At 38.4% G+C, this 15937-nt stretch overlaps 1 protein-coding gene across 1 annotated transcript; it reads right to left on the reverse strand.

The window, feature by feature from the left end:
• Positions 1 to 264: 264 nt before the first annotated feature.
• Positions 265 to 6819, reverse strand: zmynd12 (zinc finger, MYND-type containing 12). The gene is made up of 8 exons (XM_041800079.1): positions 6557 to 6819; positions 4860 to 4989; positions 4487 to 4658; positions 4213 to 4382; positions 3822 to 3944; positions 3654 to 3747; positions 2266 to 2411; positions 265 to 928 (listed from the first exon to the last, which is right to left on the reverse strand). Exons 1-8 carry the CDS (start codon positions 6712 to 6714, stop codon positions 797 to 799), a joined length of 1125 nt encoding a protein of 374 aa, XP_041656013.1. The 5' UTR covers positions 6715 to 6819; the 3' UTR covers positions 265 to 796.
• Between the last annotated feature and the right edge of the window lie 9118 nt (positions 6820 to 15937).

Here is a 15937-nt window from a genome sequence, read left to right on the forward strand (position 1 = left end):
TTTTAGGACCACATTACATTTTTAATTTCTAACCATCTACATTGCCGAATGTAACGTGCATGTTTCATGGAGATTGCAAAATTAAAATGTGGCCATAGTCAAGAACATGCTGAAAGTATTTATTAAAGAAATGAAAGCTTTCTTGAGATGTTTGCATTGCTAACGTTAATAGACTCTGTACTAGCAGAACACCAGGCAAAAACTTCACTTCAGAGCCGCTTTTATTTGTAAAATCCTGTAACATGTTTACAAGTAACCCCCGCCTCAGCGCCAACACCTTCTCCTCCTACCTCTTCTCAGGGGACTTGCACATACCCAACATTCAGATAGATCACATAGTAACTTGCTAGCTAAGGACACTAGTAGCTAATAGCTCAACAGGCTAGAACATAAACAAGCAAGTAGAATGACATTGGATCTGATGTGGTTATATCAGAATCTCAGCTTCTTTTGACATATGTAAAAATGGAAAACAGCTTTGAAGTTGAAGACCTTGTGGTCTTGGATTTAAGACTTCTTGATACTTTTTAAATGCCTTAATTTAAACTAAATTGATTGATCAACTTTTAATACTGCAGACACCCCGACCTAAGGTAAGCATGACTGTAATGAGCTGATTTTTCTGTTATCCTCATAAAACAGTATTTTGAACATCATTCAATGAAAGTATTCACTCCTTTAGTTTTTTTCTTCAAGTTTCAGTATGTACTGCACATGGAGATATCTGAATGTGTGATAAACTGAACAAACCCTCGATTCAGCACATTTCAGAATAGAATATGCACAGGTTTGGTGACTAGTCAGAACCAGGAGTTGGTTCTGTCCGTGGACTCTTCACCAGCTGCAGCAGGGCCTCGATGGGCTCTGTCAGGTCATGGTTTGGTATCAGCTGGCAGGCCTGCAGGGCCATGTTGCCAAATCCCAGTGCCTGGCACAAAAACACAAACGGAAACAAACACAGCAGCTGCAGCTGTTAGGCTCTCCTGGGAGAATAAAGCTGACTTATATAATAATATCACTCAAATTGGACTGCCACACGGTTGGATTAACTCATCCCTCTTTACCCTTCTTACCCAACTTGATCTATTTGGCTGTCACGCTGTCCTCTATAGTTTATATTAAAGATGGTTTGACATTGTTGATATAACTATGAATGCTTCGGTGAAACTTGCCAGCCTTAATGTACTAATTCATTAAAACAACCTGCAGTATGTATGGATGATTCTGTTTTTTACAGTTTGTGAACAGCTGGTAATCTATGAATCATTCATGTGTTCAAGTGTCTATGGGTGTTGTAGTCCATCCACAGCTCTCATAGTCATTACAAAACTGAATACATTCATGTAGTTAATACACATATAGGCTTCAAACCTCATTTTCTTTCAAGCACTACTTTGAATCATAGATATTCCAAAAAGAAGGAATCCCATATTTCACTCAAAATAACAAGATAGAGTGGGCCAACTTTTAGAATATTAAAGTGGAACATGAGCCTAAATCAAACTACAGCACTCAAGGATACTATTTATACTCTATTCATGTGCATTTCTATTTTTTCCTTTTAGGGTCGAATAACAAATGGAGGGAAGGTTGACTGCTAAAACTGTAGATTTGTCACCTACATTTGCTGAAATTCCCTAAAGGAGATCAAGGACACCTATTACTCAGCTGAAAGTCTAGTTAACTTCCCATCCTTGCATGGTGAGCTCTGACACTTGTGCTTACAGCACCAGGAACCAAAAGGCTGAGCCTCCTAACTTTAGATTTTCATGGTTGAGGCTTTTTCCACAAACTGAGTTTCATCTCTACTATCCATATGTTTGCTGTCTGCAAGACTGAAGCTAAGCCATAAGTCAACAATCTATGCTGCTAAACTTAGACCCCCTGCAAGAACTGAAGTCTGTGACAGTCACCTGTCTGCTACTCAACTTCCTGTACCGGCAGTAATACGAAAACATTCTCTAAGCTTACTCTGTCTCATCCTCTCAGCTGGCAAGACACACCAGAGATTTGATCATTTATCTCACGGGCTGCAGCTTACACGCAAATAACAAGAAGTAGCATTACAAAGACCCTGGAAACCAAGACTGAAGTCGGAGTGTCGAGACAGTCTATGTTAAACCTCATCTTTACGGCTTTACCAATTAGAGTTAATCTCATCTTGAGACGGAGCTCCTGAATGAGACGAACAAGAGGATCATGGGGAACTATGTCACTGTGTCAAACAGAATGGTTAATGCCTGGTTGTCTAGTCAGGTGACTCACCTTCAGGTTGTCTCCTTCCAGGAACCCAAGCATGGCCAGGCTGTGGGCCACCAGTGCAATCTGACCTGAATTTTTTCTGGAGTCATTCTGCCAGAACTCCAGTGTCGTTTTTAAGGTCTCATCCACTTCAACGTGCTGGGATTTGTCTGATTGGAAATCAGGTACAGAGTCAAAAAAGTGTTTAAGCTTTAACAGCACAGGTGCATCTCAGCAAATTAGAATTATTGTGCAAAAATAAGTTTATTTTTGTAATTCAATTCAAATCCCATATATTATATAGATTATATAGACGTATATCATACATACACATACACATACACTGATATATTTCAAGTGTTTGTTTCTTTTAATTGTAATGATAATGGCTTACAGTTTTAAAAACGAAATATCATTGTATCATCATCATGATTTGATTTTTCAGCAGGACTTCACGCAAGCCTACACTGCCAAAAGTACCAGAAGCTGGCTGGACCTGAACCCCAGAGAGAATCTATGGGGTATTGCCAAGAGGAAGATGAGACGCCAGACCCAAGAACGCAGAAGAGCGAAAAACTGCTATCAGAGCAACCTGGGCTTTCATAACAATTCAGCAGTGCCACAGTCTGATTGCCTCTATGTCACTGTCATTGATACAGTAATTAATGCAAAAGGAACCCCAACCAAGTATTGAGCAAAAAAAGGTGATACTGAATTTTGTTTTTATTTATTAACTGCAAGCCATAATCATCAAAATTAGAAATAATAAACCCCTCAAATATTAAACTCTATGTATAATGTATCTATGTAATATGTGAGTTTCATTTTTTAATTGAATTACTGAAATAAATAAAGTTTTCCACAATATTACTTTTTTCATTCTAATAATTCATATGTGAATTTCATAGATGTGAGTGTGAAGTTTAGGTCCGCATTTATCTTATGCAAAGTTTTCTTGTATGCTTTCCCTCCACACCCACTTCTGCCTTTTAAACATCCCGGAACACTTGGGAAATTGCATTGCTAACAGACTTAGCATCATATGTAGGGCAGCAGCTGCGATAGAGGGTAGTGATGCGGATGCTGCACAGCCAGAGATGTGTCAGCACCGGTCTCTAGTCAGCCCTAAGCATGCTCGTGTAAATCTGGGGTTTAGCTTTCGGATTGCACAGCAAGACAGCTCAGCTAAATATAGAGCCATTGACCCTATTTTATCAGTGATACACTGATGGAGCTCTCTGCTGCTCACCGGAAGTAGCAAGTGATGGGTTTGTGATGTTATTTCCTGATAATGAAGTGAATTTTTGAAAGACTATTAATCTAATTTAATTTTATGTTTATTGTAATCCTATTAATCCTACTTTGTTTTTCCTTTACACATATATTCTCTTACTAAGTATAACAACATTTACCAAAAGATCGCTCTGTCAACATGCAGGGATTTTTGACATTTTGGACCTGGGTGTTAAAGATTTCGGTCAGATAGCTGTGCCAGGTACGCACCACCTGCAAGATAAGTGAAAAGGCACGGAATGAAACACACAGAAAAAAAAATCCATATCATATATGTTTTATTTTACCTCAGTGTACAAGGAGCTAGCAATGGGTGTCTTTCCTTGTTTTGCAAACACATCAGCCATTAGAAAGTAGCCCCTCGATGTGACAGTGCTGTCCACACCATACGTCTCACTAGCATAGTAAATCTGAAAAAGAAAAGAAAAAAAAACATCATGAAAAATATCATTCATCCTAATATACTAGCAATGTACCTTTGTACACTTAATCAATTTTACTTAAGTTTAATATATATATATGCAATTATAAAAGTCAATTTGGAAACTAGGTGCAAATAGGGAGACATGGCCTTCATTCTCCCCTCACAGTGTATCAATAGGGCTTATGAAGTAATTGGGCAGCTTAAAATTATTCATGCCAAGGAGCCAATTTGTTGTGACTAAATTTGACACAGACATCATTTGCAAAGTGGACCAGTGCTGCTTCCAGATTTCCAGTTGCAACATGGAGGCGTCCCCGGCTCCTGTGTAGCTGGTGGTAGACTTCATGACCATATTCTGGGCTTTTCAACATCGCCCACTCTGCCTGGGACAGTAGCTCTGCCACCAGAGTGAGATTGCCAATACCTAGAAATAAAAGTACAATTACATTCAAGCACTACCAAGACACAAACCTATTATATATAGTTAGGAGGAAGGATGTATCTTCTGCTGAGAAACTCCATGCTGACCCATGTTGGCCTCTGCCAGCAGCAGGTAAACAGGAATGAGTTGGACTGAACTGGGGCTGTGGACGTCAATGGCACAGCGAAGACAGAACCAAGCAGCAGGCAGAGCTTCTTTGTGTTTTCCCTCAGACATTTTGCTCTTAGCCACTGATCTGCAGATCTCCATCAGCTCTGCCTGTTGAGACCGAGCAAACATGGTACACATCAGGTTCACCCTACATGAATTCCTTACTCTTAGCTTCAAAGAATATTACTTTGCATTTTTGTATGGATTATAATACTGGAGCACTTATTTATGTGACACACTTCTTGGAAAATTTTAAAATCAAGCTTCATGGTGTCTGTTCCATGGTCAGTGTGACATATGCCTCCTCACCTTTTTAAGCTGTATTTCAATCTGGCCAGCCCTTTGGAGACTGTAAAATGTTGGTGTACGAAGGGGTACAAGCAATGGACAGATTCTCTTGTGGATCCCCACCCAGTCAGCCTGCTGGTGCTCTGCATTGCTGGAAAAAAATCAATTTTTAAAAGAAGGACTGCAACTTAAGGTCTCCTTTATAACCCCAAACAAAAGATTTTTCATGTATTCTCTCAGTTACTGTAGATCCATAAAGTCTCAGCAGCTTTGTTTGAAAATCACTCTTTCTGATTCACACTGAATCTCCCATCTGGGCAAAATAGTGTTGGCTGAAAAGTTAAAGTTATGGTCAAAACATTACTTCACTACTGTGATCAGAGCATAAAACTGCTGCTAAGACAGATTTGATCACTCTAAGTGTTAACTATTAAATGTGTCTAAACAGTAGATCATTTGGAGTTGCAGTGCTGACATTTCCAAAGCAGAGCTTCTTTTCAGTTAGAAAATATCATCAGAGTGCACAGAGGGCATGCTAAATTGCATGCTGTTACATAAGTGGTCTGTAATTTTGCTCATCTGGCTCTCCTCGTCTGCAAACTTCTGTGGAAACTGCCTTGGATTTCCTTGCGTTTTTATTTTCTACAGAGAGGCATGTGTGCTCAGCTCGCTCCACTGTGTTTGTGTTCTCTGGACCTGATACAGAAGCAGCAAGTGAGCAGGAAATAGAGACACGTCACATAAACAGTAGCACTGATAGACATAACTCAAGGGGTCTTCTGGGGACAGATAGCCCCTACTCTGTCTTGTCTTATAGCTTAGCTCTCATGCCTTATACTTATTTTGCTGCATGACAAAAAAGGTCCTCACAAACATTTTGTGGGATACCAGTCAGTCTGTAGAAAGATAATATGACAAAGCTTATCAGTCCTTGAATAGAAGTAATGACTTTGTTTTGAGGCAAAGTGCCATGGCTTATAGTCAAGACATAAAAATGACAGTCTCTGATAATTAAAAAACAAAGGTTAAATAACATATTTAATCCACTCAGATTTTCCATTTATTTTTATGGGCTCAGTTTTGTGTAGTAAAGGCTACAAATTTCCATTTTATTCAAGAGAAGTGCCAGACTAGCAGTTCAGTTTGAAGGCTGAGAGGGAAGCTAGCACAATAAGTGGCTGTAAGCCCCCTTTAAGAAACTGGGTTTAGTGGCTCATCCCTTTACATAAATCCCTGCAGGGAGGATGTCACCACATGCTCCTCTTCACTCCCCTCACTGTGCCAACAAGGATTTTACAGAGCACCATCTTGTGATCTGTAATTGAGTCTGCAGAGATGTCCACCTCTGCCAAAGGTAGCTGCTTACATAAAAATGCTGATGTTGACCGACTAAAACGATTAAACAGGCAGTCAGAGTCACATGAACGAGAAAAATCCTTGTGGTAATTTCATTTCCAGCTGTTCCTCTCCCCCTTCCCTGACGACACAATCACATGAGCGCCCTTTGTGCAGACGTGTTCTGCAGTCTCTGCCTTAAAAATGCGGCAAACATCGCCACCTAGCTTCCAAAACATAAACAAACGTTTCAACAAGGCTACACGAAATGTTCACACAAGATATATGTCTGTATCGTTTTGGGTAAGTTATCTTTCATTAAAAAGGCGTACAGTGGCCTTTAATGTTAGCGTTTGGCTATAAAGATGCTTTCTCATTCTTACCAGTAAAAAGTGACCCTACACTCGACGCACTGCAGGTTCGCAGGTCTTTGACAAAGTTCACACAGTTTTTCTGTTCCTTTAGGGAAAGCAAGAGGAAGAATCTTGGACGTTAACCCCAAAACGCGAGGTCCACCTGCCATTAGGCAATCGGAAGACATTCCGTTTAGATTAAGAAAATAAAAAATAAAAAGGTATCACTTTTTCGACATGGACTAAGCCCAGGAAGCAAAGTTTGTAAAAACTGGAAGTTTAGGTTCACTATGGTAACGGCCTCAGCAGCTAGCCCTGCCTTAAACGGGAAGAGGCCTTTCAAACGTCTAAACGCAAAGAAACACTCAATGATGTTACCATAGACATAATACGAAGACGCCTGGCTGGCTGTACGTTGACGTCGCCGCCATATTGCAAGAGGCAAGTCCGCTCGTAGACATAATGAGTCCGCTACGTAAGGCAATACAAGTAGAAGAGGAGTATGTGAATTGTCGGAATAAGCACAAACGATTACATTCATTGATTTAAATGCAACTACCGATAATAAAAACCACAACAACAAATTAACGAGATTTTGAGAAAAAAATGTGAATTTTTTGACTCTAAAATAATTAAATTAGCATTTAAATTTCATCTCCACTTTGCACAATGTGTCATGAAAGAGACATCAGTTTATTATTTCATCATTTAAATGTTACTGTTCCTTTGAAAATTTAAAGGTAAGATGGAAATTGGATTAAGAATGGGTTAAAAAATGTTAAATGGCAGATTTACTGATGTGGATTTAACTTTTAAAGATCTAGAAAAGCCACCCAAACCTAGGATGGTCAAGCTTCTGTAAGGGCTACTTGTCATTCAATAATAAAACCAGTAAAACACCATAAAAATCTTAACTTTAATTCATAATTATCAAACAATCACAACAGAAGCCATGTTCTCGGCAACATCTGCAACATTTATTAAACATGAACAAAACACATGAGGCACAGGGAACACACAATACAAATAGGAAACAAAGTTTTAGGTCGAGTTATTTTATTTCAAGTCAACAGAAGAGGATATCTTAAAAATGTGGGGTAAACAAATGCTGTCATTTAAAGTGAAAAACAAAAATTAAACGCGTTGCAGTGCATGAAGTCTATACATTTGAACAATTTAAAACCATTCAACAGGATTGAGAATTTTAATTTAATGTTTTTTGTTAGAATTAGTTATTTTGAACACCAAATCCTTGAGACTACAGATTAATTTTATCTTAAACCGGTCAATAATTAGTGCTGAAATCTTCAACACTGACATAACAAAGGAAAGACAAGGAAGTTGACAAGCCGCCATTACTGTGGTGGTAACCCATTCTAATATATTTGAATGAGAGCATGTTTGCAACCAGTTACAGAATATAAAAGAGAATCAGTCGACTTCTGAGCTGCTCTGGATGTCATGAAGTGAAAGCACAAAGCTTTTTTCAGACCCCAGTTACATTCTTTAAAAGGACAAACCTGGCAAAAATACTTCCAATTGTTTTTGAGTGATCTGTAGAAGTTTCTTGAGATGCATGATATTATCATCTGATATCAGTCACAGCAGATAGTAACTTAAAGGCAAATACTAGTAGATGTCAAAATTTCTGACAATATATACAGTCAATATTTTGGCTGTGAATATCTGCATATATTGACCGTAAATTTTGGCCATATAAACTTAAAAATTAGCAGAGTTTTAAGTTTGTAAAACATTTAAATATTGGTATCCATACTGCTATCAGCTAAAATCAATCTGTAAACATCATCATATCAGATATAGGCAAAAATCCACTATCATGCATCCCAAGATGTTTCCTGAAGTAATCTCATATCTACTGTTCTTGCAAGCATAATTAAGTTAAAACTGTATGCACCAATAGATGGTTGGATTAAAACTATTAGCTTGCTGGTAAAGCTACTGGAATCAGATCATTTTTAACTAAACTTAGATTTTTCAAATTACAGCCAACATTTTTAACCCAATCTCTGCTGCTGTCAAAGTCAGCAGGCAACAGGAGACACCACAGTGTAAATCCTGCATATAATGGCTGCAGGATTTACACTACAGTTATTAACTACACAGGATTCTTGGTAAATAACCAGCAATTTGCAAGACTGACAATCTAGAGACGAGATTATCCAGTTGTCAATTAAAGTTCAATGTGATAACACTTTATATGACAAATTCAAAACTTCAGCAACAAAAATAGTGAATCAAAGATTAAAAGAGAACAAGACACAAGTCTATATTGTACAAGTGTGAGACTTTTTCCCCAACACTGAACAGTCTTAAGACATTTGTTCAGGCAGACGTTGAGATAAAGTAGTAGCAGAAATCCAGCACACTGGCAAGCTAGCACTCGTGTGACGTTTCATTGTGAATAAACAGCTATAATTCGATGAGATGACACTGCTATGCAAGGCCAAGCAAACATGACATGCTGCGTTTCACTGTGTGCACACTGAAAGTAAACCCATGTGGAGGAATTCCCTGATTCCTTGTATACTGAAAGTTGCACTGCATTTTAAAGACAGCTTATATACTGTGTGCTGATTGTACCACTTGATCTTTTTGTCAACCAGTAGCTCAGCACCAGTTCTTTGAATCCTGAGTAAATGGAAGGCTGTGAGGTTAAGGACAACCCACCCTAGATCAGGAAGAGCTTCCTAGGAGCTCTTCCAAAGGGGACAGCCAAAACCTTCAGCCATTGAAGTAGATGGACCTCATGCCTCCTTGGCCCTCAAGCCAAGAAAGCTGGGGGCCACTTTAGTAGAAGGCCATCCGACCTCCTTGGCCCCCTGGCCGAGGTAGCTTTGGGCCATTGTGCTAATGGTCCCAAGCTTCCCTGGCCCTCCAGTTGAGGAAGCTGGGGGATATTGTTGTAAAGTCCCCCAGCTTCTTCTGCAGAAGCTGCTGGTGAGGTTGTTTATGTGGCACCCAGTGTAGTCCAGTCCAGGCTGCAACAAGAGGACCGAGACCCCATTGATGCTGCCTGCAGAGCCTTCGGCCACATTCAGCAGAGAGGTCAGGGCTACACCTGTACGTTGAACTGCTGAGGAGCACTTTAACGATCACTGGAGGCTACACAGGCCTGAGGTCACTATCAGCAACAATGTGGCTTCCAGATGCCAGGAAACGTCCAGAGATGGAATTAAACAGAAATGGGATGTTGGAAATGGGATGTCTGTAATGGAATCATGTCAGACCATCAAACAACCTGAACAGTGCAGAGCTTAGACCCCTAGGAGGTCGTCACTATGACACATAGTTATTGGCCTCAAATTTGCTAAGTTCAGGCCTATCGCATGATCACCGGTGGACTTGTCAGACACACAAAACACAAAGGCATTGTGGGCCTGCAGTTTCAACTAAACTTCCTCACTCAAATCCAATAATGCTTGCAAAACCTTAAAGCGAAACAAGTTTTAATCTACACCAACGCTGTCTTGCAAGGCAAGTAAAGCCTTTTTCTAACCATCTTGCTGCTTTGAATACGACAGGTGCAGTTGGCATCTGGTCATCCCACAGGCTCAGAATCCCAAAGCCATATAAAAGTGTACCATAACAAACCCCTGAGCCGGCAGGACAACCAGACACTACCCACAGATGCTGCATGCAAAGGGCATAAGATGCTACTCTAACAGTCAGGCACTTATGTGCCAACACAACACCCTATGCTACAATCCCTGGGAAAAGACAATCTACCCTTAGTAAAGACCCTATCACCTAACGTGTGACATGACTGAAACAGCTGACTAGACCTGTCCCACTGGATCACACAAGATACCAACAAACAAACATTCCATCTGTGAAAATTTGAGCTCCTGTGCACGGTGAAAAGATGTGATCAACCACAACCTTGTAGTCTCATTGACATTCAAGGGTCAGAATAAGAGAACCATGTGCACTAATCAGTCAGCCATCTGTCTACAGGTTGTCCTGAGGAGTCTCCTCAAACCCAAATCATCATGCCTGGTGTCCACAAGGCCTGTGAGGCTTAAGGGAAAGTCCTGCGTCTCAGCATACAGCAACCACAGAAACTTCGATGCACCGAGAGCTCAGGGGTTTGTGTAAAAGGTACACAATGATATGGTTTCGGGATTCTGAGCTGTCAGGACACCAAGGCGTTTTCTGCAGTCAAAATACACCTAGACTCAAGACTCTACACCTCAAGCCTCACTGGCCCTTTAAAGCACCATGCACAGGGACAATGGGCATGACAAGACCCTTCAGAATAATCCTCAGATGGACAGCTAACGATCAGTGCAGACGCATCTCTTACCCCAACCCTGAGTGTAAATGAAGACCAACCAGGAAGCAGATGATCACAAGTCTGTCTGAGACCTTTCTTTCACTGTGCCCAGGAAGTCAGCCTTCCACAGGTGGACACCTAAACACCTGACTATACAACCAACCACCAAGTTAACCTTTCAGTCGGGTGATCTACCAGCTACCTTTATAAACCACCTTACAGTCAAACCCATCTGTGGCCACTCAATGACCAGCACAGAAATCAAACATCACATCATCCAACATGTTTATGTCTTGTGGTTGTGACAGTGCTGTGGATAACCACGCCACAGGTTGAGTCAGGACAAAAATGATGCCAGGAACTCTATGCCCTGGTTCAGATCACCTAGGTGTCTACTAGTATAATTGCCGCTGCCCAGGCTGTGAAACAGACTGGGGACACAGAAGACAGGAAGCAGCTGATGAAACCTCAGCTGTGTGCTGCCTCCTGTGATCGCTGCGGTCACACAGCGGTGCGAGGTACTGGCTTAGCCTTTGCTTCCAAGCTGAATGTGGTCGAAGGCACAACAGGCAGCACAAATTCTTAGTTTCGGTCATCCTGTGGCAGCCTGGATGGGCCCTACTGATGGTGCCACACCTCACAAATTTCAACTTCAACCTCACCAGCAGCTTCTGCAATTTTTAATAAAATTTCATTTTTTATACAGAGTTTTATCTTTTTTATTATTAAATTGATTAAAGTAATACATTTTTTTAGGTTGTTAGACAGAGGAACTAATTTCATGTACACTGTAATATTAGTTATTAAAATTTGCCCTTGTAAAGATTGAGAGCCTTTTGTGAGCCAAGGAACCATGTGGACTGTATGAATGTCTAGAGTTTTCTTATTTGGGTGGCCTACATGGGGGAATGAATGAAGCATTTTTCCATCTCTGCTACCAATTTTTCCCACTTACTGACCTCTAAAATCCCCCAGATGTTCTATTCCTGTGACATAACTTATACACTTCTTTGCTTAACAAGGCTGCATGCCCAGTTTATGCTGCCATTTCTAATGCCACTTTTTCTTAAGTGCACACAGTGACTGCAACAGTGTGGACATCCAGAGTGGACATCTAGCCTTTTTAAAAAGAAGCAACCATGCCCTCCTAGTCCAGGCAGTCATTCCATAGATATTCATGCAGGAGGCAGGGTCAGAGTGTTTTCCTTTTTGTCTTGTGTTTTTGAGTGTAGTGTTATCAAAGAAGGACTACACAACCAGAGGATGCTTACTGATCTGAGTGTGTCAACATCATAGATCATCACTCAATCCTCTTCAAAAGAACCTAATAAGGGGAAAATAAATCATTTTAGAATAAAGAAAACATTTAGGTTTTATTACCAATATCTTCAAGTTAAATGTAACTACTAACCTGGTATTTCATCAATGTTTAAAGCACAAGGTTCTTCATTGTCACATGAAGTCCATCACTCATCAGCAGAGTGCTAAAAAAAAGAAAAAATAGGATTAGAATATCTCAAATACACCTGCAGATGTTTAGCATTTCATTTCATACATTTAAGTAAGTTTTAACAATAGTTTGACAGTCTCCAACTTCACCTTCTTTGCTAAATATAAGATAAATTGCACAGCTTATTGCAAGCAACTGATTTGGTTTTTCGCAGGGACAACTTTTCACGTCTAGAGCTGCTGCTACAGGTTAAGCCTCTTCTCAGTGCCATTGTTCATACACCAACATTAATCAAGTTTCATTAATGATTTTAGCTTTGCACAGTCATAAAAAAGAGACAACAGTGTGGTAAAGTCCTAGTGGTCAGCAGTAATGAAAGCCCATGAATGGCTAACTTCCTTTTCTAGGGCTGAATGATTTGGGAAAATAATCTAATTGCGATTTTTTTTTACCCAATATTGTGATTGTGATTTAAAACGCGATCATTTCCTAAGTTCCTCATCTCATGTATTTTCCCAACAAAAAACCCCAATTCATTCTCAACTATAACCAACACAATATTAGATCAAACTAGGGCTGAACAATTTTGAAAAAATATTTAATTGTAATGATTTTGACTCATTTTGCAAATTGGATATGAACTGTTATACTGAAGGGAATGATAGTTTTATATAATTCTCATATTCAACAAGAAAAACATACAAAAATGAAGAAAATATTTATATGCCACTAGAATGATTGCATGATAGGTAATGCATAACATCTCTGCTGCAAAAAAAAGTTTTACTTTTATTTATACATGATTTTCAGGTTGAAGAAATATTGCACCTTCTGCGATTTGAAAATTGCAGCAGGCCATATTGCGATTTAATCTTATTTGGGATTAATTGCACAGCCCTAGTTTTTACACAAGATGTTTAAAACCTTCAAAAAAGATGCCAAACGTCCCTTGTAGTCCGATTTTCCTCAGGCACACTCAGTCTTACAGTTGTGCCTTGACATGATTTACTATTCAGTCAATTTGGAGATGTGACTCATAACCAAATCATTTCAATGTTATCAGTGTTGACTCTAAATTAAGGTTAGACCGATATTAAGTAATAAAAAATATTGAGTTTGTGATATTTTGCCAACCCTACTCACATGCACCAGCAGGTCAAAATATTAGGAACACCTCTTTCAACAAAGAGAACACTCACCAATCTCAGTAGAGAACGAAGCATCTCTGACAGTGTCAACATTTGTAAAGTCAAACGTACTGAAATAGAATTCATGGTAGAGATGATACTGGTGTGCATTGCATGGCGTAGATGTGTCTAATGAAGTGGGCAGTGTGTGGATTTATAAATTACTAATTTACCATTATCTGTAATAGACAAGTAGATAAGCACATCATAAAAGTCACTGGTAGACCGACAATGCAACACTAAACATACATGAAGTCATATCAAATCAATTCTGACTAGAAACGCCCCCAGCATGAAACTTGGTCAATGTTCTAGCAGATCCATTTCCTTGTTTAAAAGAAACTCTTGTTATTCTTTTTTTCCCACATTTGTGAGAAATAACAAGACAGACGAGTGATATTCAAGTGGTATATGAGGGACAGTGAGAGATGAAGAGGGGGAGGAAAAGAAAATAAAGAAAAAAGATAAAATAAAAAATACATAAATAAAAATGTATCTGTTAATATGCATTCATAATATTAGAATACAATAATAAGAAATGTATATATAATAATAAAAACAAATAATAATACAAAAATAAAAATTAAATATACAAGGAACACATTGTTAAGACAGCAATACAGACTGCTGGAGGCCTATAGCAAGGATTTTATAGATGGAGAACTGTTGTGACATTAGAGTGTTATGGTCAGTATGGGGAGTTATATGCAGAGAAAAATAATTATGATAATAATAATAATAATAATAATAACAATAACAATAATAATAATAATAATATCAATGACAATAATGATAAATAAAATTAACAATCAAATTAAAAACAAAAGATATATATATTTTAATAATAATGGATAGGATGAAAGATTTTAAAAAATTGGACAAAAATAAACAAGGAAATACACAAAGTGCAAATACCTTACATGAAAAGATGAATAAACCAACCAACAAAATAATAAATAAAATAATATATAATAAACCATACTCAAAAATGGGCAGAAACTCTTGTTATTCCATTTTTTGCAGAAATGGAAAAAACAAGCAGTTTACTTTTGTTTTTTTTTTTTTGTTTTTTTTTCCTCATTTTGGTCACAAAAACGGAACAACTTTTTAAGAAAGGAGTCCAATGTTTTTATTCAATTCCATTATTTTGTTTTCTTCATTTAACAAAATACTTGAGGAAAAAGAAATCATGTGACTCATTGGAAAAGGTTGTTTGTGTTGCCATCTTTGTGCCCAAAATGAAACAAGACAACAGCTTTTTTTCCTGGTTCTTTTTCCATTTATGTAAATTTACTTATGTAATTTTTGAGTCTGGTTTCAACAAGGAAATGGATCCGCCAGAAATTACACTGACCCAGCTGCCTGAGTGTAAAATTACCATGAGACATTGCATCTCTACAAAAATGCTGAAGTTTTTAGCTAGCCAATTTTAACCTAGGTTATCCTAACTTTAAATTGCCAGCCTAAACAGATAATCTCCTGGGCATCTGTCAAGTCTGCAGTCTTCCCCATGATTGTGTAGCCTATTGACCCAGGCGTTTTGAGTTAATTAGTTGATTAGGGTGTAACACCATAACTTTCCTATATTCAGCTGTTTCACAATATTCTAATTTTCTGATACACTGAATTTTGGATTTTCATTATCTGTAAGCCATAATCATCAACATTTCAAGAAATAAAGGCTTGAAATATTTCATTCTGTGTAATGAGTCTATATAAAAATGGGTTTCACTTTTTGAAACGAGTGACAAAAAATATTGAACTTTTCATGATATTCTAATTTTTTGAGATGTACCTGTAGTTGTAGATATTGCAGCTCTTTGTCAGATTTAAAAGAAATAACATGCTTACATTGGGCATAATTTACATTTAGTTTAAGAGTGTGGGGGGACATCAAGAATTACACTATTTATCAAGCAAACAACATCACAGTTTAGTGCACAAAAAAGAGCACATATATAGTTTGAAAGTCAGTACCAACATATGCTTAGCTGCTCAGCATTTCGCCTCATTAAGCACTCTTACACAGGTGGATCCGCCATGGCTGCCTCAAACAAATTGCCATGTGTTGGCAGCTGTATAAATACACATCGCCCCTTCCGTTCTCGACGTAAAGCACAGCCGGACTGGCTGTGACGTCACTCTGCTGCCCTTCTTCATAGGTCACTTTTCAGAGCTTTTATTTTGGGCTGTGATGAGGAAATGTGCAAATACAAAATGATAAGATTGTTCTATAATTTCATTTATGTGTCAAAAAGTGCACACACGTTTTGAAAATTTTAAAGCATTTTTCTGATAATGCCTATTAATGTTGAAATTAGCTATTCCATAAAAATGATGAGAATTATTTAATAGAGCATTTCAGTAACATTATACATCAAATGCCTTTTTCATCTTAATATCATACATTGTGCAAAGTGAAGATGAAATTTAAAATGCTAATTGAATTGTTGAATAATTATTCTATTTATGAGTCA

This window comes from Cheilinus undulatus, linkage group 11 (genome assembly GCF_018320785.1).
Source record: "Cheilinus undulatus linkage group 11, ASM1832078v1, whole genome shotgun sequence".
Lineage (NCBI taxonomy): Eukaryota > Metazoa > Chordata > Actinopteri > Labriformes > Labridae > Cheilinus > Cheilinus undulatus.

Bases quoted from the DNA above. Each gene is read 5' to 3' on its own strand.
- zmynd12 (XM_041800079.1), bottom strand. From the start codon at position 6,714: ATGTCTTCCGATTGCCTAATGGCAGGTGGACCTCGCGTTTTGGGGTTA. The intron at 4,659-4,859 runs GTGAGGAGGCAT...CGGTCTCAACAG, and splicing joins TTGAAATACAGCTTAAAAAG to GCAGAGCTGATGGAGATCTG. The intron at 929-2,265 runs GTGAGTCACCTG...TTTTTGTGCCAG, and splicing joins TGGAAGGAGACAACCTGAAG to GCACTGGGATTTGGCAACAT.